Consider the following 22,853-nt stretch of genomic DNA (forward strand, 5'->3'; position numbering starts at 1 on the left):
GCAGTAACAACTGCATTTGTGTTAAAGCAGACAGGCTTACAGTCCCAATGTGCTAAATGGACTGTATTAATTCAAATATTCATATAGAATAATATGCCCTCAGAAAAGTGCATCTCAACCCACCAAAAAAGGAAAGATATATTTTCCTAATGTACTGGTGGTTGGATGTTTAGAATAACTTGTATTTGTTATGGCCGAGTACTAAGCTCAGTAATGTAAAGCAATAAGTAATCTAGATGAAATAAATACTTTGTGTAGACTTTGGATATATGTCAGTAAAAGCATAGTTTCTGTTAACATATCTATTTTTTATTCTTAAGATACAGAATAGCACTGCAAAGTGTCTTCAAAAATATTTTAACATAGTAACAGCAGTAGGGAGATGAGAAGCTATTACAGCTCATTTGAGTGGTTTACCATTGGGCAAACCGTTGACAATTGTTGCACTTGGAAGAATTAAATGGATTATTTCAATGGAAGTGCTAGTTCTTCCGTGAATTCCCTTTTACATCAATTATAGCGTATATCCACATTTTTTCCAGTAGTAATGAATTTCCCAAGGTGGTTTCCCTTGTGCTTTTGAATGTGCTAAGTGTTAAAATACAGCGGGAGAGACCTGTAGTTGACCTTTCATGCTAAATGTGAAAGGACTGTTGTAGCCTTTAAAGGGCTTTTGTGTTTTTGGGCCTCCTGGGAAGCTCCAGTTACCTGCAGACTGGATAAGCTGTTTCAGGTATGAAGCATCAGTTGTGCAAAGTTTTAGTATTTTTAATCGTACTGTCTGCCTTCCATAAGTCAAATCATAAAACATCTGTTTGCACGTGTCACACATCTCACTTTATGATGCATTCTGTCTCTTTTCCATCTATTCAGGAATGGAAAATCACCTATACCTATGATTTTTCTCTCTTCAGAATCCTTTTCATATTTAAAAACCTGATAAGAAAATGGATACAGGCAGTAAAACTGCCCGATAAAAATTTTCTGCAGCCATTGTGCAGGTTTCAGCCTTTGATATCATAAGAGGGGTCTGAATAGACCTTTGCATGTGATTAATCCTGATGCTTTTATCAAAATACATGTGCTAAGATTTTCAGTTTCTACAGACAGGCAGTCAAATGTCAGCCTGTAATCTAGATTGAAATGGCAAATTAATGTTCTCTGCATTTTTCTAAGATTACATTTCTGATAGCCTGCTTTATTCTTTCCAGAATTCTCTGATTTCTTTCCTGTCTCTCATCTCTTTGAGAAGGGACTATGCAGCTTCTAGATCTGAACAGCATTATGTAGTGTCTGGTTGGCCAGGAAGTGCATGTGCTGGTGCATTGCTCTGTGTTTGATTGATGTCAGAGAAAAGTGCAAAAAAGAGAAAGGGGAGACACCTGTGGGATCCTGAAAATTCCCAGCTTAGTATGCTTGAAGGTGAACTAATCTGGATGCTCTTATTTTACATGGGCTTAAAGGGAAACTGTTATTCCATGTAACAGAGAAAACCGTTGAGGGTGACAGTGCAGAAAAACACTTTTGTAATGCATAGAAACCTCACCTGCAGGAGGAACTCCCTGTCAACTGTGAATTATTGGGGAATGTTAGAGAGAGGTATTGCTTCATGATTACCTCTGTTTTTACATTCTGTTTATCAGTGATAGGTTATGTAACTTGGCACAACTTCTCATCTGGTATAGCTGTTCTTATTTAAACTGAATAATAAAAAAATCCAATTTAATTAATGGCTTTTTTTTTAATCACGATTACACATGCTTGCCTTATTAACTGTTGCCTGATTTCCTTTTTTTATGTAAAAACAAAAGACAGGATATAGTTATAGACATTTTGCTGTGAGTTTTGGTATATCTGAAAGGTAAAGATTTTTTTAGCAGAATGTTTTTTGAAAGGAATCTTTGTTAGGAATGAGTTTATTAATCACAGACATGGTTTTTGGAATTCTGATTTCTAATGTTGGTAGAAAAATATATCTATCTGATAGCAATTATCTATCCATATCTGGAGCACTGGCAGAGACTGCCCAGGGTGGGTATGAAGGCTCCTTCCTTGGAGGTCTTCAAGACCCGTTTGGACATGTTCCTATGTAAACTGATCTAAGTTGACCTACTTCTGCAGGGAAGTTGGACTTAGAAGATCTCTAAAGGTCCCTTCCAACCCTACCATTCTGTAATTATTTGATATTCTTTCAAATTTGCACTTGAGAGAGAAACCTACAAAAAGAACAGAGTATCTTTGTATTAAAGGTAATTTTGGTCTTCTTTTGGAGCTTAAGAACAAGGAAAAAATGCCTTGATATTATATTATAATGCCTTATATTATTCCTAAAATAATAAATAATAAATTCCTAAAAATATTATTCCTAAAATAATAAATTCCTAAAATAATATAGGCATTAAAATAATATAAGGCATTATAAGCATTATAATGCCTTATATTATTCCTAAAATGTTGGAGAAGGTGAATATAGTTTTTACAAGTGTGTAAAAACTAAAACAATGAAACTATCCAATGATAGCATGAAACTATCATACTCTTCTCACTACTTGAAATGTAATTGCCAAAATAACACTCAAATAATAATAACACTGGGGAAAACAAACAAAGTGTACAAGCCTACAACAAGCAAATGAAAAAACTCAAAATCTCAGTGCTTCCTGCCTGATCTCATTGTTTTTCACACTTTTTTACTTCTCTCTCTTTCAAATGTAAAAGTGAAATGATTGGTGTAGATCGCTTGAAAATAGAACGTGGTGACAATACTTCATTTCTCCCAGAATTTACTTGGTGATGGATAAGAATAACAGAGTGTGAAATTATTTCTTGGTGCTTCTTTAGCCTTGCCTTCAGCTCCAGCTTGGTACTTCAATTTGCTTCCAGCTGTTTTCTACTCAAAGAAAGATGTTTCCTGGCCATTCTGCCTCTATTTCTGTCAAGCAGGGTTAGGGGCTGGTGTTGAAAAGACAATATAATGCTCTCTACCTTCTGGAAATTCCTTTTGATGTTGAGCCATCCTTAAAGGCCAGCTGTGCTCAACCACACAACTGTTTCACACAAAAATAACAGCTCAAAGTTGCCTGTGTCAAGGACAAGAAGCAGATCCTGTCAATTTATGAAAGAGAAATGCGATGGTAGACCCTGTAAACCTTTTTTTTTCCAATATAAACAAAATTCCATATAAGAAAAATTAATTATTTGTGTCTGACAATAAGGTTTACATGTAGGTAGCTAATACCACATTTAGTACAATCCTCTTACATTTGTGTTCCTTTCAATCAGCACAGGGACCCACTCAACTTTCAGCAGGAAATAATACATTCCGTTATTTCTTCTACTGTGATAAAGCACTTTATTTATGACAAGCATTAGTTTTGTAGTCTCAGTGACAGAATTTGTATCTTAGCAGTGCATTAAGGCTTTCACTGTCTCCTTCTAATAGTTATGTCTGAAGTTGTCTTGTTCCTCTGTTGTCAGACCTGAACATATGGTGTATCTGTCAGAGTTAGGAAGAAGGCTTTTAGCCACATTCTCACTCCAGACAGATGTAAGGGAGGAGACACAAAGTTCGGAAGAAGTTTGCTTTTCTTATGAAGCTCTAGTCAATTAGTTACAATTCCAGCCTGTTAATTTCCCGTGATTATGATTGACTCTAAAGTATTACAAACATATCCAATTATTGCATAATTTTACAGATCACTTATGAGAAATGTTCATCTGAGCACATTTTATAAAATGATGTCCTTTTCCTTCTGGAGTGCAGGCGTTGTATCATCTTCAACACAGTGATGTTCTCTAAAGAGAAATTTTCCAATATCTTCTCAGAAATACTGCATGTTGAGAGGGCACAAATCAAACGGGCAATTAGATAATTAAAACAGTACTATATGGTTTTTATGATTGCATGTAGGCTACACCTGGGCAAAAGTAACTTTTTGGAAGGCCAGAGAGTGTTTGAGTTTAGATTGCTATATTTGTCCTATGAAGGATGAAATAAATGAGCATAAGGAAATATTTTATTCAGGAAAAATAATAATTCAGTTCAGGTTAACTCTTGAGTGTTATAATCTCAACTTTTTAATGACTAGTCACTGTTACAAGAGACAGGAAGCACATGTATTTTAACAGATAAAAGCATTTATAGAAACCTTTATTTGTATTAAATTATACATGAATGTTTTAAGACTCCTTTTAGTACTGAGAAAAATGAAGGATTAACTATCCTAAATTATGAGAAGTGAAAGAAATTTATAACTGCTTTTGTGAATAGTTCTGTTTGAGCTGTCATGGAACAAAGCTCATTTTTTTCTTTTATGTTGCATGGATTTGTGATCTACTAAATGGAGGGAAAAAAATGAGGACATCAAACTCACTTGTTTAATGTGATATGTCAGATAAATAAAACTTAGTCTGATTCATAAAGATTTATAAACAGATGCTGCTGCATTCTGTTTGTGTATTTACATACTGGTACATTTTAAGAAATAATTGCCCTCTTGGTAATGACTGTAAATAATTATTTGTGAAAAAAGACTGCATTGTGTAGGCACCTAAAATTGTTAGTCACCTCTGAAAACACTGCTCTTCAGCTCTGACTTCTATCTCTGAGTTCCCACCAAGCCTTTTGCTCTTCAGTGCCATGTCGGAACAGGCATGTCAACATTCAGGAAGATAGTCATGTGGTTCTTTCTAATTGCCAGCACTGAATAAATTCACATTCACTTGTGCCTGTGAAAAACTGGCAGATGTTGGTTGTATACTTGAGGTTGTAGAGTCTGTTACATCTCAAATTTTTCTTTGTTTCATGCTGGAAAAAATCTGAATCCTTTTCATTTCTCAAAATGGGAAAAGGTCTGTTTTCCTTGGAGGAAAAAACTTGTGAGGAAATACAAAATGCTTTTTTTCAAGTCCAAATAGTCTTATCACATGCATCAAGTATTTTGAAACCATATTTGGTCTACAACATCATTTCTAACCAGTAGTTCAGCAGGTCAGCTGAAAACATAAGGCAAAAAACCCAAGAGCAACATCAGCATAGTAAATCTTTTGTAAACAGCTTTCCTTTGTGCAGTGATAGCTTTAAATGGTTGCACAAAAAGACAAGTTGTTACTGAACTATAAAAAAGAGAATTTTCTTACTGCTTGTCAAGCACTGCAGTAATTTTGAAGGACTAAACATCATTGAAAGAAAAAAAAAATCTTCATTTCATGTATCAGAGATCCATAAAGTGAGCATAAGTATAGTAAGGAATGCTAGCTTACTGAATTTAAATTAGCAAAATGCAAACTTAACTTGACAACTCTAATAAAATACTTTAACCTGTAAACAGTAGTTATTTGTCACTGTCATTATTTCATTACATCTGCAATATTTAGCAGTTACACAAGTGCTAAAGTCATCTGGCATTTTCCAGAAATGTCTGCATAACAATAAACTGCTTTCTTTCATGAGTGACTCAGGATTTTAGACAGTAAGCAGGTCTAACAGGTGTTTGACAGTGATATAGACCTGCCTTAAGTCACCAACAAGACCCTCATGAGTTTCCTTTCCTGATGGTGGGGTTGGCTGGAGTGATCGTCATGTCAACCAAAGCCAAGATAAAAAGGCAATCAAGAGTTGGCTGTTGTTGACACATTCCTAGCTTGTTTTCTACTCCTTTCTGATGTCTACCTGCAATTAATCTCTTTTCTGAATCTGAATTAACAACATTGACAAGTGTTCCCGTGTTTTGACCGAAATATAAAGCTACTCATGGTAACTTTTAGTGTTTTTTTTATTTCTGGATCTAGTGTCTGCAAGTTATCTTGTTGACCCTAATATATTGCACTGGTATATGAGTGAATTCTTCGACTGGTGTATCCTCACAAAACATTACTTGTATTAAAAAAAAAAAAAAAGGGTTTTTGGAGGGGAGGGGGAAGAAAAAAGAAATTCACCTGTACATTCTACAGCTATGTAACACCAAGATTGGTGGTGATCTAAGAGGCCATTCAGATGGGGCAGCAAGGAATGCTTCTGACTTGAATCGAACAGGTCCTCTGACTTCAGCAGCATCTGTGGTATTGATACTTAGAATTTTATCAGAAGCTGATTATTCCCAGAATTTACAAAAAACCCACTAGCTGTTACAACCTAGTTTACAGAGGTCATTAGTGTTGTAGAAAAGTGTTCTGAAGAGTGGGTTTCCTTACAGGAACAACAAATATACTCGAAACATTTGGCTTCAACTGTAAGTTGAAATTTGATAATAGAAGTATGAGAGTATGGTTTGAATGAGCACATTTAAGCAGGAACATAATATGAAATGTATGTTACTTTCCTAATAAATGTGGTTAGGAAAGTACATTTGTTCAATCAGCCTGATATTGAAGGATAGAGCTCAAAGGAACGGGTTTTGAAGGGGCTTGTTTGCACATTTTCCCCTACTGAAAGCCATTTTTTCTTTTTACACTATAATATGTCCTCATAGCTTGAGGCTTTGTGTATGATTTCATAGGTTTACAGATTAATGGTAAACATCTATTTAGATACGTTATTTGTAGGAGAGGAAGTGTATAAAAAGGGGTCAAAAGGAGAACTGTGTGTAGTCTGGGTATTGTAATTTTTTTTTCTTGGAAAAAGCAGATGTGATCTCATGTAAGAAAGGTTTTGAGAGAAGTCGAAGGGTAAGAAATTTACCTCCCTGCTTCTTCATCTATTTCTGGATTTCTTCATTTGAACTGTAATTTTGTTGGGGTGGGGACTGTCTTTTTGTTTGAGCAGTGTTAAGCCCTGTGGTCCTGAGCTTTTGGGGAGGTATGCATGGCCACTCAAATACATGTACTAGCTTTCCCTCATTCGAAGACCTCTGGGGAAAGCTAACTGCAGTTTACCCATTGGCATGGGCTATGAAAGAGAGCTGTGAAAGATGGCTGTGTGGAATTCTCTTCTTTCTACAGCACTGCAGGGAAAAAAAAAAAAACATTAAAAAGTCTTTTTCTACCTAATTAGTGACTCATGCCTAATTGGCAAAGGTTGATGCAGTGGTTTTTTTCTTTCTTTTTTCTTTTTTCCCCTCCTGTGTTACAGATATACGTGGACTGCAGGGATTTCTTGATCAGGCCTCAAGACTGGGACTTGATGTATCATTACAAAAAGTGGACAGGAACATCAGCAGAGTCTTTGCCAACCTTTTCACTACCATGAAAACAGAAGAATTGAACCGCTATCGGGACACATTGCGAAGGGCTATCTTGCTCCTAAGCCCACGGGGAGCCCAGACTTTTATTAATGAGGTCAGTGCACAGTTGTTTTTATCATCAACGTTTCAGGAACATGTATGATGACTTATGTGATACCTTGCTGTGATTTCTAAAGTGGTAGACAATGTTCATTGATAAATGCTAAATGAGACTGTCAGACTCTTGTGCCAGAGAATTGAAGTATCAGGTACTCCAAGTTATCGTGTAATACATGCTTTGTGGTTAATGCAAATAGGATTGCGTGGCCCAGAGGGACACTTTCAATATATTATACAGCTCTATGGGACAATTATTTTTTTCTGGTTCTTTTCCACACCAATACTTTTGACCTGGGTTTCAACTGCTGTTGACAAGTGACCAGACTGTAGTTTATTGGAAGTGAAACAATGTGACTGACAGAGTCTTGTTTATTGCGGGAATCCCCAAATTCATGTTAAAAGGGCATATTATTGATGTTTGAAAACTTGGACCATTAAGTTTTTTATCAAATATGAAGTAGGAATTATATTTTTGTGTTTTTTTCTTAATTTTTTTTAAAATCAGTGAGGCTAATTAGGACAATGAGGTAGCTGTTGGGGAAAGTTGTAGTTAATGTTGTGCTGTGGGTTAATTTTGGGCATTAATTAGTTTTATCCTGCTTTTAAAATATTAAATGATGAAATATTTGTATGTTGTGTATGTAAGAATTGGGAATGAGAATTGGATTCTCAAAATATTTACATGTTAGGTAAGAATTTGGTGATGAAGTAGGCTTTTTCATCTTTTTTTTTTTTAAACTAGGCAGGAATAAGACTGAAGCAAGAAATTAAAATGTGGATAAGGCCTGTCTCTAATGATCAGTTTTGCTTCATGAAAACCTGCTAAATGTAAAAAAACCAATCATTTTAAATTAGCTGGTCATTTTTTTAATTATCTTAGCATAGATAAATTCTTTACATTCATCACTGATTTTTTTTTAATTAGTAAGATGAATTGTATCATAAATAAACGAGACAAATAAGTAGCTGGGGAAAAATTAGACACAGGGACAAATTCTACTCGTGTTTGTTCATACACAAGGATTTTCAGGAGAGGAAAGAAGCAGTACTTATCTTTGAAGGGTAGTAAGTTATATGCAGTTTAGTCGATGATTTTATTTGCTTCATAGAAGGCCTCTAGCAGAATACACATTGCTTTGTTTTCCAGTCAGTCCTAAAAAAGTATACAAATCAGGTATTAAAAATAAATCAACACGTGTGTGTTGTTCAGATACACACTAGGCAGAAAGTCTGTCTCTCTTCAGTGCACAATACTCCAGAAATGTTAGTAAGAGTTATGTGTGTACACTGTTAGGACCCTGCAGGTCTCTTGAGCATAGGGGCTAAGGTATTAAACTGTTCTACTACTCACTTTACCTTAAAGCAATGTGTATTACAGGCATTAAGGCTAATGATCTTGATATATTTCCAGATTCCTGCAGGAGTTTAACTGTGGGCAGAAATGAAAAGTAATTTATTTGGCAATCTTCCTCTATTGAATTTTGATTGATTCAGAAAAGCTTTATAAAAGAAAATTTACATCTGAGAAAGAAACTCCCAAAAGGCTTGAGATGTGACTTGCACTGTGTATGGAAGAGTCCTTTGACAGTGGAGGCTCGGCTTTACATTTTGTGGAGTGTTCCAATAACTCTGATTCCTCAATATCTCAGTCAATAGGTGCGACTAATTATCTACAGCATGTCTTTGGGAAATCTAGAATAATGATTTTCAGCTTAAATTACACGTTCTTATATAATTCACAGAAATATATCATTCACATCATGCAGTAGTAAGTGTCTTTGGTGGGTTTACGCATTTCCACAGTTAGTAAATATTCCATTCTATAGGTACTATATAGCCATATACTGACTAGTATTGTTACCAATCCATCTCTGCACCTTGGGAGTTGTTTGAGGTTTTTGAAACAATTTTCTTTTTCAATTTTGGGAAAAAAAATCTAGATCTAGAAATAAATGTAAGCAGTAACTTAAGAAGAAAATTAATTTATTTTTCAATTTTGCATTTATTTAATCTTTTGTTTCCATAAATTTTTGAAAATGGAAAATCTCATGTGAAAAAGAGGTTCTCTATTAAGATTTTGGGTTTTGCTGAGTTGATATTTTGTAGCAGAGGAAAAATTTGCAAATCTTCAACTAGATCTTATTAAAGTCTATTGGCTAATAACATGCCTTCATAAAAAACAAGTATTATACACAAAGCCTCCTGAGGAATGCAGAATCAACCTAAGAGAGTTTCTTGGGTGATGTCTGGCTTAATAACCCTGATATAAATGTTTTCAACAAACTTTTAGCAAAACGTATAGATATCAGCTGTTGGAAGCTGGTACAATATCTTTTTTTTCTCTAATTCAATATTACTAATGACAAATTTTTCTTTCTAAAAATATGGATCCATATTTCAGCCTTGCTTATCTCTTGGGTGGGCCAGAGAGATCTCATCTGACTTGGAATGCAAAGAGTTAGAGCACTGACATTTCATATGTGAAAAATCCTAAAACAGCTAAATTTTGGGATTATTACTTTAATATTTGTTAAGATGTCATTTGTACTTTACTAGCTTAGCATCCTCAAAGCCTGGTTCTGTCATATGTCAAATGTGCTGCAGCAGAAATTACTGACATTTCATAAATTTTCAAGGTTTATTATTCTGCTATAAAATTGCATCAACTGTAAGAATAGAGAGAGGGAGCGAGGGGAAAAAATATCCTTTCAATGGTGTAGGTATAAACACAGAATCGGGCTTTATTCAGAGAACAGAAGGTAAATGCATTTACGAAATGTTAGCTACCTTAAGTTTTGCATTAAAAGGTCACTTGGGGATTAAAGCAAATCTAATCTAAATAAAGTGTGTCCCTCCTTAATCATTTTGAGAAAAAAGTTCCTTTCTCCACCTGCAAATTTCCCTGACAAGTTTGGCATGATGCCATTGTTCAGTTTGTATGCAAAACCAGACATTTCTATCAGGTATGTGTGTAGCAGCAAAATTTGCTTTGTATTTTGAAGAGTATGGGAGCTCCTTGCAAGGCAAAATATAGAAAGAAAAGAAAAACAACTTACAATTCAGAAATGGAAAGGAGGTTTGTTACTTTCAGCTATTCTGTTAGTCTTTTTGGCCAGGACACAGGATCTGGGACTTGAGACCCCATCTTTGACAACCAGATTTCACCTACCCCTTCCACAGTACCAATGGGTACAGTTTTTGTTTGCAATTACTGGTATATTTGTATGGATTATTTTATCCTTAGGATCTCTACATTGTGACATAAATACATGAAAAATGGTTCAAAGGTGACAAAAATGATAAAAGGGTAGGAGAGCATGACCTATGAAGACAGGTCTTTGGGCATATACAGCCTGCCTAAGGGAATATAACTTGCAAATACTTGAGAAGAAACATGAGAGGAGCAGGAGGAGGAATTAAAGGTGATCATGGGTGGTCCAACAGAAAGTACTGCCCTGAAGCTAAAGAAGGAGTGCTTTTTAACAGCGAGGTCTATTAGACCATGCAAGCTCTTGGCAAGAGAGGTCAGTGAAGCATCCATTGTTCTGCAGGGTGTTCAAGAGTTCACTACATAAAACACTATGATAACTTAGTCTAGCAGTCTTTCCTGAACTAGTTTGAAGGATGTTCTAAATGACCCAGGGAGGCTTCTGAAGATGTATCAGGAAACATTTATTGTGTAAATAAATTCAGACTTTGTACATTTTGCACACAATATATTAGAAGAGGAGAAAGAAATCATGTAGTTTAGTGTTTCTCAAGTTTGCTATTTCAGATGTGCAGTAAGTCTTTGCTGTGGTGAATTTACTTTTTTGTTTTCTCATAGAACACATAAGGTTCGTTTGGGCTGTGTATTTTAACGAGATTTGTCTTTAAAACTGTAGGTGATATTGATTGCTTTGTAGCCTTCAATCAGCCTACTTTCCAGCATTATTATATTTATTTTTAAAAGGTGATAAAATGGAGGCAGTAATACAGTGGCATGTGGTTATGGATTTGAAAAGGGAAGGTATTCTTGGCTTTATAAAACCTTGAACTCAACATTGCTTCTTTTTTTGCCAGCTTCACTGGAGCAGAAAATGTTTCTGTTTAGGTGCATCTTTGAAAATGATACCCTTAATTGTGAGTCTGTCTTGCCTGTAAGCTAGTAAGCTTACTGCAATAAGATTGCCAGTGTATATGCATATCACTGCAGCATACAGTTGAAAGCAGAACTCTTGGCATGCCTAGTAAGGTAAACAAGTTACCCCCCCACCCCCATTTAATAATAAAAGCGAACAGATTAATTGCATTAAAAATTAATGCTAAAACCCTGTATCATTGCAGCAGGGTTATCCAAATTACTGCAATCCAATTTGAACTGAATAAAGTTCTAGAATAACACTATTTTTTGATAACAATCATAGTTTAGCACTCCCTTGTTTATGTAGTCACCTCCATATCCTCACTGGAAAGCAAAGTCTGGTCTCTCTCTTACTCTTTTATCCTAATACATGTCGAATATTCTGAATGGTTCTTTAAAATCATATAGGTATTCTACTTTTGGTTTTAGCTTTTGAGATAATTTCATGTAGATTTGTGGCCTTCTTTCATTCCTGGTCATTGAGGATGCTGATTACTTTGCTCTCAGAACACTCTCAATTGGCACTCATTTGTGAACAATGCTCCAGACTCCTCCTTTTCTCTTTCTCACTCGGTGACATGCTGTTACTTAACTGGAGCTGCAGGAATTATTTATGATATCTTGAATACTCTACACCCACAAGTAATTGTATGAAATAGTTTTTCACTGGAAACAGAGACCTTTACTTTTCAGAATTTAACAGGAAAAAAGTTCAATACAAATTTTCCGGCACTTGGTACTTCATATTGGCATAAATCTTTTATTTAAGTTGCAAATTTTCAGCATATTAGTCTGTATCTCCGTTTTATATACAACATATAAACATCTTGAAATATTGCTGAATAACTTTGGGAAACAAATATTATGCCTCTTCTGTTTTTAGAAGGCAATTTCTTTGTTTAAAGAGCTCATAGTGATTTGTGAGTGCTGGTAACAGAACTGTAGAAATAATATGCTCTTTCAGTACTTCAAGTTAAATTATACCTGCCTTATTTTTAATAAATCCTCCTCTGGTTCTCTATTTCTTTCTCCAAGCTAAAATCTTGTCTGCTGCTGTTGACTTTTGCAATACTGCAAGACTCTCCGTGCTTAAAGAGAATAGTAACTGTAATTAAAACCCAAGCAAACCTCATTAAACTGCTAAAACATAAGTGAAAACAAAGCCACCTGTTTTCGGATAAAATGACTGAGAAACAGTTTTTTTTTCCATTGGGAGAAAATTACCCCCAGAACTACAAACCTTCTCACATTTTGTTTCAGTATGATTAATCCAAGCTATGGGATCACTGCAAGAACATGTTTGAAACAATCATTTACATATGTTGTTATAGATTCGTAGGCACTGTGAAGAGGAAAAAACTAAATCTGGTGAATAAATGACTTTGAAGTGATTAGTTAGCTTCATGTAAATTACATTCCTTTTACTACTTCAGGTATGTTTAAGTGACAATAATTTTAGAAATCTTTTTTTTCAACAACACTGGCAATGTTGCATCTGAATACTGAAATCATAAGAAACGTGAGGCTTGCATCCAGTTTTGTACAGCTGTAACTGCTAGCAGTTTTGTGAGGCTTTTTTGGGTCAATTGAGAAAAGAAAAAAGGAAGTTGAATACATTAACAACTTACACAATGTCCTTATGTGTCCAGAAACTGCATTCCTAGTCGTCTTACTAGGTCTCTGAATATCAGTGATAATAGGTCTGATCTGAAGTAACTATATTTTTCAGCTCATATTTTGAATCTGATGACTGGGCACATGTGCATGGGGAATCATATATTTTTAGCTGTCATTAAGTCTTGGAATTCCTTTTGATCCAAATGCTTAATCCTCAGAGAACCTCTGGGTCCCTCTTTCCTTGTGGTAATTCAATCGCTAAAACAGGACTAATTTCCTGAAAATGTTGCTGTTGCCCACAAGTGAGAGTGTCAGGTCTAAATGAAACTGTGCCAAATATCTGGCAAAAAAAAAAAGTTGAAACAACTAAAATTTAATTTTAAATATTTCATGAAGTTATTTTTAAAAAAATATTTTTCCTTCATTGATTTTCTTTATTTTCATTCCATTTGGGAATTTTCTCATGTTTTTTGTTTTTATCTTTTCCCAATCTCATTGTTAAATATGGAAGCTGATCAATGCGGCGCAAGGTAAGTCTGTTTACATGAGAGGACCCTGAAAAAGCTGAAGGCAGTGGGATGCAAAGACTGCCATTCATACCCTGGAAGCAGGAGCTGGTGTTACTGTAGCACCATGTCGGGATTCATGGGTTACTTATTCCAGGGTAGCTCCACATTAACATGGTTGTTCTCAGAAGTAGCTCTCTGCACAGTTTTAACCTCAAGATTGGGGGATTTCAGCTGTTGGAGGGAGGGTTCTATTTATGATTTGTTTTGTTGGGGAAATTTTTTGAAGGAAAAGGATCTGTTTAATGGCTGGGAAACACAGAAGTGTCTTACTGGGGCCCATGTATTCCACATTCTGTAAAACTGTCTTCAGTAGCACCCTGTACAAGCTTTTGCAAGAGCTGAGACAGGACAAATCTTTAATGAGTGCTAAAAAACAAGGCTGCCAAAAGCTAACCCCACCTCCACCTACTCCTCAGTGCCTCTTTTTTCCTAATTATTGTACTTCAGATTGTTCAACTGACTCCTGGAATACTGTGCAATTTAAAGATAAAGACTATATATATCTATGTTTTTAATGTAGTGGAAAGGTAAATGAAATACTCTGACATATCTGTGGTCATTATAATACATAAATATATGCAAACTGTTTCTCTAAAATATTGCAAATTTGCAGGTGACTTTATCACTCCCAGCAAGGATAATTTTCTGCAATTTAGGTATAATTTAACAGAAAGCAGAGATTACTAATTAATTATGGATGATTAATTTTAAAATATGCTCCTGCATTTGCATTTCATCACTATACTAATGTTTGCCTATTGTAAGACAGTAGCAGAAGCAGTACAGGTACATGAGAAAATGTGTTTCCCTTACAAAAATCAGAACAAGGAGATGGCCACACAAAAGCTATTTGCCGTCTTCCAGTTTTACTTTTTCATGTGAATTCAGTGAATTGTTCAGCTCACTGTGCTAGGGCAGCTTGTCTTTGAAGATTATAAAATACATACTGCAATTATTATCTATCCAATTTTTGAACCTTTAACACTGGTGTGTACACACTGTGGCTATTAGTTGAGTTTTTCCATGAACACATCTGCAAGCATCAATGAGCACCAGGAGTACTTTGCTCAGCCAGTTGTCTCTCCTCTAAAATGCTCTTCTAGACCTGGAGTTTTTGATTAAGAGAGTCACTGACTCATTTCATTAACTGTTTCAGAGGTTATAGAAGGAGGACATTTATCCTTAGAAGGGATGAGTAATAATTGCTAATAATAATTTGTACCCGCTTTGCATCTTTTCACATGAGGTTTTTAATCACTTTTAGTAGGTGAAATCAAATGATATTTACTCAAGACTTATTTTTAGTTTCAAACTAATATAGAAAATTATTTAAGCCTTCACTAATTGCTTGCAGCATACAGTGTAGTGCTGTCTGTGTGGAAGATAAAAGCTTGGGCAAGATTTACTTTGGTTTGAGAAGCTTAATCCCAAACAAGGTGGCCTAGGTATGATGTTTGCTTTCTCTTTAAAGTTATTACTATGTTGGGCAGGCAGTGCAACAATGTGGGTGTGAACGTTTAGTAGTGTTGCAGCCCTGTCCAGTGTGCAGGAAACACCACTTCACAGTGTAAAGCTTAAAGCTCCTAAAAACCCCCAAAAATATAGACTCATGGGAGCTCTCTGGAAATGTAGGGGAAGGAATATTTGGGAACCATATTCATCAAGGACAAACGGTTACATCTGATTGATGTAACCATATAACTTGAGACAGTGTGGTAACTGTGCAATAGGATTGTCTTTTCCTCAGGCAAAGAGTGTTCTGTGTCAAAAGAATACAGCATTAGATCATCAGCATAAAGCATGATGTGACAGTTCATTTACCTTTGTACCTTGGAGAGTGGCAAATACCTTAAAAATTAGCAAGGTTTTAGAAGTTGTTTTGAAAAGGGAGCATAGCTCTATGCTAATAATTATTTTTCTTACTGTTACTACTGTTACTTCAGTATCTTATTATGAATTGAGGTGCTGTTTTACTGAATGTGTATGAGTATGTGCCCTCAGAGTATTTACAATGTGCAAGAGGTGACAGAGCTATCCAGGGAGCAAAAGGGTTGATGCAGCATGTTGTTCAATGACAGATATAGTGTCTTCATACCAGGATCTTAGAAATCAACATCTTGAAACAAAAATCAAAGTAAGGGATTTAAACATATTTATAGTTTATTTTTTTAAAATAGGAATAGGTGAAGAAAGTTGCACCGAGGCCAAAATATTGGTGATGGATTAGAGATGACTTGAAAGATTGAAATAAAAAGCAAATGATGTTGGGAGTGAAGAGAGTTGGCATATCTTTGATGTTGACAGATAACAAGAGCCCTATTGAAGCCATGTAAAGAGATGGGTGAAATGATCAAAGCAAGGAGTTAGAGATCTTCTTTGTAGCAGAAGTCTCAGCAAGATATGAAAGGAGTTTGCAACTCTTAAGGTCAAAACGATGAACTTTGTAGTAATCAATATGTAATGTCCTTAGAGCTGGGAAAGGAGCTTTAGCATTACAGATGGGTAAAAAGAACTGTTTATTAGAAAGGTTATGTCTAACGAACTGCGAGATTTGGGCTTATCCTGGATGAGTGGCTTTGAAAGAAGTAAAAGATGACGCTTGGATTGTAGTTCAAATTGACAAGACTGATGTTCTGGCTGTCCATTTTGACTGAGGAAAAGAATTTCTTTTCCCTGAAGGGAGAAGGTTGAGAAATCTCATTATCCATGTGAAGCTTATGAGAGTATTCAGAAAGCAGGCTAACTAGACTGAACAGAATATGAGAAATGTGTCACAGAGGAGTAGATTGAGACTCATCAGCTTGTGAATGGCAGTGGATTTTTCGTTAGTTTGCTTGCTGGATGAAGTTACTTTGTGGGGCCCTCAGGAGAAGCTGTAATGAAAGTGTGGCATAAGAGGAAACTCAGGAGAGGAGTGCTGGGAAAGAGGAGATTATCAAGAAGAAACATAATCAGCTGTATTAAAACATGTAGTAAGTAAAAGAGAAGAAAGGAACAATTCTAAAATTCAGCTAAGAAAAGTGATAGGTATAAAGCCATAAAGGGTATGAGAAAGGAGGGACCTAAAACAATTTCTGTCTTCAGGGTAGAGAAGCAGGGTAAGAAGCAAATACTTTAAAGGTATATAAGGATATCTTTTAATTCTTATAGTGGCAGCAGTGTGGAAGATAGAGTGAAGAGGTACGCTGGCAGTGGCAGCACCTGGTTCTGAGCTGGCGCTTACATCATCTTTTCAGATGGGCAGTGTGTGCTCTCCAGTGACAAATAGGAATTGGCCCTGTTTGTATTTGCAGTTATTACCAGATAGAGTTTTCTTGGTGTGCTGCCCTCCAGCCATTGGGAAACTGTGTATCAGTAGCCAGTAGAGACTTTACTTCCTGTTTTTGTTGATTGGTTGGTTGTTTTAATGGAGCGAACAGCCATGTGAAGAGTTCCTTCATATTAGTTTTATTGAGAAAGGAGACACTATTCCAGGTTTTTTGATCTTTTGCTTTGCAGCATGAGTACTAAGGGAATAAAAGGAGCTCTGAGGTCCTCTGTAGGGCAGGACATAAACTCTATGTCATAAGGACAATTTCTGACAGAGTTTTAGTTTTTAGTATTGTCGTTTTACTGAAGAAGTCTTCATCCTGAAATTTTCACAGAAGGGAATACAATTGGTTTTCTCTACTTGGATTTGCTAGTTGTGCTTTGGTTCACTGCTTTAGCAGGATTTTGCTAAGATACATTTTCATAACTTGTTTTCAAGGATCATTTTTCAAGTTTGATCTCTTTCTGCTGAGATGAGTACCTAGTGATCATCCCTACAGCACATAAAATGGGGAGGTAAAGCATTATTAGTCTTCATTTTTTTTCCCAGCTGAGGCATGAGAGTACAAAGAAAATAGGCAATTTGCTGAGTTCACTTGAGAGGGGAACTGAACTTTTAAATGTCAAACCTAGAACTTGCCCAAAAGGTTATCCTTTCATTTGATATACTGCCAGGTATGTCTTTGCCATCATTGACCCCTAGTTGTTTCATTTGACAGAACTGATATTCCTGTCAGTCCAGTGATCCTTTTGTCAGACATGCAGCCTTTAACCCATACACACTGTGTCAAATATTTAAACTCTCTTTGAATAGTGTGTAGTGACTTCGGATTCAGATAAATAATGCAGCTTACATTTATTGCATGTATTTATACAGTCCTACCAAACATTTAAAGAGCTGTTTGGGTAACTTAAAAAAAAAGTATTTCTTTTATTTATTGAATAGAGCTCTTCCATTGTAATGGACTTATAGTTTGCTTTAGACCATGCTCTGTGAATGAGATCGGTTTATTTGGCACTGACCCATCCATTCAACTTGAAGCAATTGGATTTAAAAGCTTTGCACTTTATTAATGTGCATGCAAATAGCAATTGAATTCCAAGGACAGTCTTTAGGAAAGAACCTTGAGTGATTACTTATCATATAGAGTTCATATTTTGCTTCCAACTTGCCAAAGGAAAAAAACTATTTAAAAAATTATTGTTAGATAATTTTGAAAAGAGAAAAGCCCAAAGCCTTCAAAATATGGCAATGACTTTGTGTATTTTAAGGAAGCTTTATAGTCTTGACAATATTTCCAACACGTTTTTCCGTAAAATTGAGTATAGATATATTTTGAGGTGTACATCTGCACATTAAAAAACAACAAACAAAAAACCCCAAACAAAACCCATGAAACCACAGTGTTCATTTTCTGAACTGTGCTAGCGTTCAAGATATTTGAAAAATCAATGACAGTTCTGAATGCAGCTTTCATTTAAAGTCAGAACAATCTAGTAAATACAGCACTTCGGCATGAAGTTGTGAACACTTAATAGGTGTGTGCAAGTCAATTCAGACTCATCTCTGGTATCTTGCATAACCAAGAGGCACCTCAATACTGAAAACACCAGCATGTAAGTAAGATGGTTACATCAGCAAGGCCAAACATGCAGTAGAAGTGTCCAAGCGGGAAAATGCTGGTGTGCAGGAGTGCAAAACAAAAATAGCAGAGAGACAAAATGATGATTAAAAAAAGACCTTAGGATCTTGATGCCAAGCCCTCTTCAATCTTTGGGAATGTTTGGACAGGATTCTCACTTCCTACTTCTTTCCCTGAGAGCCCAAATTGTGAAACATTGCTGAGTGCAGCTCAGCTGAGCTCTAAGCATTTGTCATACATGTAGGATCCTATGTGTCAGTACACCTCCTCTGTCAGCAGCCAGAGCTTCGTTTATCTTCTTTGGGAAAATTTTTATATAATGTATTAATTTCTATTTATTTTTTTAATATTTCTCTAAAGAACTTAATAAAAGAGTTTGCACAGGATTCTTCAGAGAGTTCACACAGCCCAAACTATTGGAGAACTCAGATTCCTGGTTTGGATACTCAAAACTTCAGCTTATATTAACATCTTCAACTTTTTCTCCTTCTCATTATGCTTGAATACATTTTATTTTTAAGAATGTATGTCTGAATTTCAACAAAAGTACTATTTTCTTTGGTTAAAGATTAAAATAATATTAGCCGTATAGGGTTTTTCTGAAAGAAACATTTCTCCAAAGATCCGCTAACTTTCACCCAATTAGTTTTTATTAGTTTTTTAGTAGTGTTTTATATCTCCATAAAAATAATTAATTGTTAAGGAACAGAGCTAATTAATAACAATTATATTAAATGTCAAATCTGTTTGAGAGTAAAATAGATATGCTCATCTAAAAACCATTTAATATATTAAAATGTGTGTATTATATATCCATACAAACACACAACTTGCATATTATACCAACCACATCCAGGTCAGTCATTAAAGGAGTAATTTACATCTATAAATATATGGAAGAACAGAGACCAAGTGTTTGTGTTCTGTGCAACTGGAAAGGGAAAATAAAGATACTGGTACAGAAGTGAACAAAGGAATGCAAGTTCATCAGAATTTTTCTGTTTCACCTCATTGAGAACATTCTCATTTCTGCTGTGCTCTACTGGTATTTGCAATTAATGCAACATAATTTGGTGTGAGCTAGGTAGAGAACTATGTCTTTAAAAGGCTCTTGGAATTTGTTATTGTTTCATGTAGGAGACCTGCAACACTGACCAAATGGAACAGAAGCAGTGTAGAAAACCTACTTCATACAATCGTTGGCACTAGATTTTTGTGAATGGTGAAGTTGCAAAGGGTAAAATGAAAAAAGGTCAAAGCCTGAATAGGAGAATGAGCAGGGAAAAGCTGCCCGAGTGCTGGCATCCTTGCAAAGTGCAGAAGCCCTTTGGGGATCGTGGAATGCTTCACTGTGAGAAATAAGTCAGCCAGGTGTTGGTCCCAAAACACTCCATAGTTTAATGGTAGCTAGTGCAGAAGCTATTATTTGTGATTTCTAAATGAAACGTGTCCAATGTTGCAATCCCAGTTGAAAAGGAAAACAAACCTGAATGAAATGTCTGAGTGGAAGTGTCAAAGCATTAACAAATTTGTGAATAACCTGAGGCTGAGGAGTTTTGCACTTTAAGGCTGGTACCTTTCTTCTGCAGATGTCACAGTTGGCTACTTAAAGTTAATGACTAATAAGAATGGGGAAGGGTGTCACAAGTTCTGTAGTCTTTTAAGTAGAAAAGCTATGAGCATGTTTATATCAACCTGACTGTACTGGACAGCTTGCATTACTGATAGTGACTACTTTGTATGTCAGGAGTATATAAAAGCCACATTGATCTTCCCACAACATGGTGTACATAATCTTTATCTCTGCTCTGTTACTTTGAAAAGTGAAATTCAGCTTTTCTAGCTGGAGAATTTGTCTTTTTCTTGTTCTCTGTATTTCACTCTCCTTTCAAATGCTTCCCTTTGTGATAAACTTGTGATGAATTGTTACCTGTGAAAAACAGATTAAGAGTTTAAGAGATTCTAACAGTAAATAATAGAGGTGCTAATGTTGAAATGAGCTACATGGGCACTTGATGAGACTCGTTTACACTGTTGCAATTGCTAATCTAAAATTAGAATTAAAAGAAGATATAAATCTTTATAGGGATGTAATGACCCAATAAAACAATTGTTGTGTTAAGGTGTTTTGCTTATTTATGAAGCTGAAGACAGTTCTTTTCACCTTGATCAACATTTTTTTATAAATATATATTAGAAAAAATTTCTCTGAACTACTGAAGCTTTCATGTTGACTGCTGTCATTAAAAACGAATACTTAGGTCCCATCTTTTTAACCATGTCACTGGAGCTATGAACACGGTCAGTGGCTGTGTGTGAACAGTTAAATCTAGAGTCTAGTGGGCTGCTTTAGAGCATAAGAGCATCCCTCAATTTCCCACTCAGCTCATCGATACTGATTTGCAAATGAATCTGCCTGTTTGTTTATTGGAATCACCATTACTACAGCAAAGCCTTCCAGCCAGGATGCAGCAGCTTTCCAAGGGATTTGGATTTTATTGTTTATCATTTGTCAGTTGCTTGTGGAAGGATCAGGAATACTAGCACTGGGGATTTGTAACAATAAAAAAAAACCCAACTGACCAACCGAACAAAAAAGAAGTGTGAGTTAGAAAAGTACTTTGGTACTGAAGTTTTTAAAACAACTAAATGAAGCTTTAAGCATGAGAATGCAGCAATACTTCAACTATATTTTAATAGAAATAAAGACAATGTAGTGTGGGAAATCATAGTGTGAATGCCACTGCTTTTGCTAATGCTCATCATTTACTTGTTTATATAAGCAGTCCTAAAATAGATGCTTATCTCCTTGAACAAGATGAGGGAGATGGAGATTCTGTTTGCAGTAAATATAACTATACAGATATTTAGGGGATTACTCCTTCCTATAACAGTAAAAATGTGAGGATAAAATCCAGTAACACTCATAAGATGTCAGACAGCAAAGTAATGAGGATAACCTAAGCAGATGATTAGTTTAGATGACTGAGTTAGTCAGATGTCAGTTGGAAGACAGTTGTGTCAATGTCCTGGGTATGAACTATCCATAGCCAATTACCATTAGGGGGACAATTAATGATTCTGAAGCACTGCTCTTCTCTTGAACCTACATACTTGTTCTTGTGCACATTTTTCTTTAATCTTGTACTATTTTCCCTTGATTCTGAACCAGAATGAAGAAAAGGGAGTAGTTTATTTTAAAAAGCTGAGCAAACTAATGTAATCTGTATGTGAGATGAGCAAGAGAGAATGGAATAGCGGAGTGCTGCATTTGTCTTGCCCTCATTCAAGTAGTGACATTTCCTCTCATCAGCTGAATCTTCTAAAGAATGTCAAAACGTTATTGAAGAAAACCCCATGCAAACTCCCTCCAGATCTTTGTTGCTATTGACAAGAGTACATTAAGTCCTCTTATGTGCAAGAGAACTATATAAAAATGGCTGGTTTTGTGCATTTCCTGCTGCTATTTACTGGCAGGATGGCTTTTGGACGGGCTAAAGTAGAATCTATTCATCTAGGATTCTGGCAGCAAAGGTAGCCAGAGATTTGGTGCCAGCCCCTTCACTTGAGCATGACCTTGCTTTCCTCTTGGTACTCCCTGCATACACTGTCCCTGTAAAACTCCATTGTTCCAACATTAGAAATGTTTTTGGTGAGAATCCTGGGTTCAGCTGAGTTTACATGAGAGCTTAGCCACCTCTGCAATTCTGTGCTTAACCTTTGGAGATTATATAATGCTGGAGGAGAAAAAAAAAATTCTCCCAGATGGTAAGGTCCTGGAATGGGTGATATTCCAGGACAGAACTAAGCTTTTATTTTCAAATAGATTGAGTTTGTAGGTTAAAGAAAAATCTCTTAAACTTTCTTGACTTTACATAATGACTAGCTACTGAGAAAGAGTAAATGTTTCCACTTTGTTTTTGCTAATCAGTCTCAAAAGCCATTTATTGTGCATATACAACAGTGTAACACAAATGATCACTATTTCACATTAATCATTTCACAGGCAAAACCAGTTGCAGATTTTCTGTGAAAATGGCATAAACCCAATGAATACATTTGTTGGAATTAGGAAATTTCAGTAATGATATTTTATACTTTTGATAAAATGTAACATAATCTATTGATTTGAGACAATGATTCCCCCTCCCCTCTGCCCCTCCTACTGTAACTGTGCAAAATACAATCAAATCTTGTAATCTATTGTTACAGCAACAATCCTCCTTTTGATTGTTATTGTTTCCTACTGAATGATCAGAGATTTCAGGTTCATTTTGCATATAAAAAGTTTTTAAATGTTAATGTGGATCAG

At 35.7% G+C, this 22,853-nt stretch overlaps 1 protein-coding gene across 1 annotated transcript in view; it reads left to right on the forward strand.

Moving 5' to 3' along the window:
• Positions 1-22,853, forward strand: part of GRID1 (glutamate ionotropic receptor delta type subunit 1) — a 521,647-nt gene that overhangs the window by 283,542 nt on the left and 215,252 nt on the right. Inside the window, exon 4 of the mRNA XM_062001480.1 lies at positions 7,070-7,275. Within this exon, the coding sequence (XP_061857464.1) occupies positions 7,070-7,275 (206 nt within the window). The remainder of the gene's footprint in view (positions 1-7,069; positions 7,276-22,853) is intronic.

Source organism: Colius striatus, chromosome 8, assembly GCF_028858725.1.
Source record: "Colius striatus isolate bColStr4 chromosome 8, bColStr4.1.hap1, whole genome shotgun sequence".
NCBI lineage: Eukaryota > Metazoa > Chordata > Aves > Coliiformes > Coliidae > Colius > Colius striatus.